General features: G+C 40.7%; 2 protein-coding genes across 2 annotated transcripts; one reads left to right on the top strand and one right to left on the bottom strand.

Moving 5' to 3' along the window:
• Positions 1-109: 109 nt before the first annotated feature.
• SARC_15068 (hypothetical protein) lies at positions 110-778 on the bottom strand (the record flags this gene model as incomplete). Its single annotated transcript, XM_014290804.1, has 1 exon — positions 110-778. A coding segment is annotated over exon 1 (476 nt), but the record flags the coding sequence as incomplete, so codon positions are not given.
• Positions 779-977: 199 nt separating this feature from the next.
• On the top strand, positions 978-1,622 carry SARC_15067 (hypothetical protein; the record flags this gene model as incomplete). The annotated part of the gene is made up of 1 exon (XM_014290803.1): positions 978-1,622. The coding sequence occupies exon 1, from the start codon at positions 1,071-1,073 to the stop codon at positions 1,620-1,622; it is 552 nt and encodes a 183-aa protein (XP_014146278.1). The 5' UTR covers positions 978-1,070.
• Positions 1,623-1,931: the final 309 nt, after the last annotated feature.

Here is a 1,931-nt window from a genome sequence, read left to right as displayed (position 1 = left end):
TATTCTATCTAAATTATGTAATGCGTGGCCACATACATAGAAAGCTGTAATTCGACTATTTCGAGGCGGGTGGTGAAACTTCCCACAATCTTTATAAACACACACACACACCTGATTCTTCTGTGTCTTGGCGTTCATGCGCTTGATCTCTGTCGTGATGTGATTTCTCAAAGACTCTCTCAAGACCTTATCTTTCACCTTGAACAACTTGAAAAACAGCTTGAACACCTCGATCACTCTCGCGTCCCCCTTCCCCTTCATCATCATCACCGCTTGGCACATCTCTCTCCTTAGCAACGGCTGCATCACACTTGCATAGTTCTCTAGGAGAGACATGGTGCGTCCCTGTACATGGTCACCATGTTTCGGATACCGTGTGCATGTGTGTGCCAGGAACGTGGCTAGTTCCCCGAAGTTGTTTGAATCGGCCGAAGGGTTTAGTGTGAATATCTCTACACTGGAATCAAAGTGTCGCAGTTGTTGCAGGAATTCTTCCTGGTATGATTCTGGGTCACGTTTGATTAAGTTCTGTAGTTGTAGGAGTGTTAGTGGGGCACCGTTGTCGCCCTGCTGTTTCTTGCCCATCTTTCTTCGAGTCCGGAATTCGTATATAAGTATATAAATATAAGTGTATGTGTATGTAGTTGACTATATGATTATGTTTGTCTATATATTTGTATATATACGTATACAGCTATCGGTACATAAGCATATATGAGAACTTACATGTATATGCGCGTATACGATATATAATTATACAAGAATAGTATGTACCGACTGCATTACCCTGTGGTTTATGATATTGCTTTGTCTAATTATATATAAAATGAATGTGTACTTATCGCAATAAAATCACTACACGTGCACGTGCTCATTCAATTACGTCATAGCTTTTTGGAAAATCAAACAAAAAAATCAATCAAATGTATTATGTATTGATTGTATTCTCTTATATTTTAGTTTTTATGTGTCCGTATACCATCTTTAAAGGTTTCAGAGATACGTCCATATAATAGATAGTAGAGATACATAGCGTACATTGCTGGTCGTATACGCTTATTGTTTGCACAATGGTAGTAAGTAACTGGGACTGTGCTCACCCCGATCATTGGCATAAAGTGCTTGCACACAACGATGACATCGACATGCAGTATGGACCCTTAAGGCTCACTCCTCATGCAACACCTGATTCTGTATGTGAGATAGATGCAGTCACTATAGATAGACCAGAAGAAGTGGGTAAGCATTCCGTAATAGCGAAAACTAAAGATGGAGAAAATAATCCAGTGGTAACATCAGATGATGAGCATGACTACGATTGCAACACATCGGCACGGACGGAGGAAAGTGCAAGTATAAATTGCCCACAAGAATTTCAGAGTACAAACGACGTACAGTTTATTCACAACACAATCAATCGCGTAAATGGGAGGTTAGATATTAATGCACGTAAACCCCTGTCTTATCCAGAAGTGACCGTGCAAACATCGGATTTGGTGACACATAGCACACACTTTGAACTGGAGTCTATAGAGATCTACTCGTCGGCTGCTTCTGTGGAGGTGAAGAGTGCTACGGGTTATATAGGCACATACCGCAGTCAAGAGGGCATTGACCAGTAAGTAGTGCTATGTTTGTGTCCCCTGAAATGCAGTAGTTGTGTATTTCATTAACGTATATTTGTGCACAAACGTGTGTTCGTACACAATGCCTGTGCATGTATAAATATGTCTGATGGAACAAAAAGAGAGACAGGGGTCATATAGGTGTCTGTGGTAGTGAGAAGGGCGTGTGCCAATAGTTTGTCAATAGGTAGAACTGATATATATATATATATATATATGTACGTGTGTTGTGTGTGCTATTTGTGTGTGTGTGTGTGAGTGTGAGTGTTTGAGAGAGAGAGAAAGAGAGAGAGTGTGTGTGTGTGC

This window comes from Sphaeroforma arctica (assembly GCF_001186125.1).
Source record: "Sphaeroforma arctica JP610 unplaced genomic scaffold supercont1.5556, whole genome shotgun sequence".
Taxonomy (NCBI): Eukaryota; class Ichthyosporea; order Ichthyophonida; genus Sphaeroforma; species Sphaeroforma arctica.
Note: the sequence above shows the minus strand (reverse complement) of the source record. Positions and strands in the feature narration are given on the sequence as shown.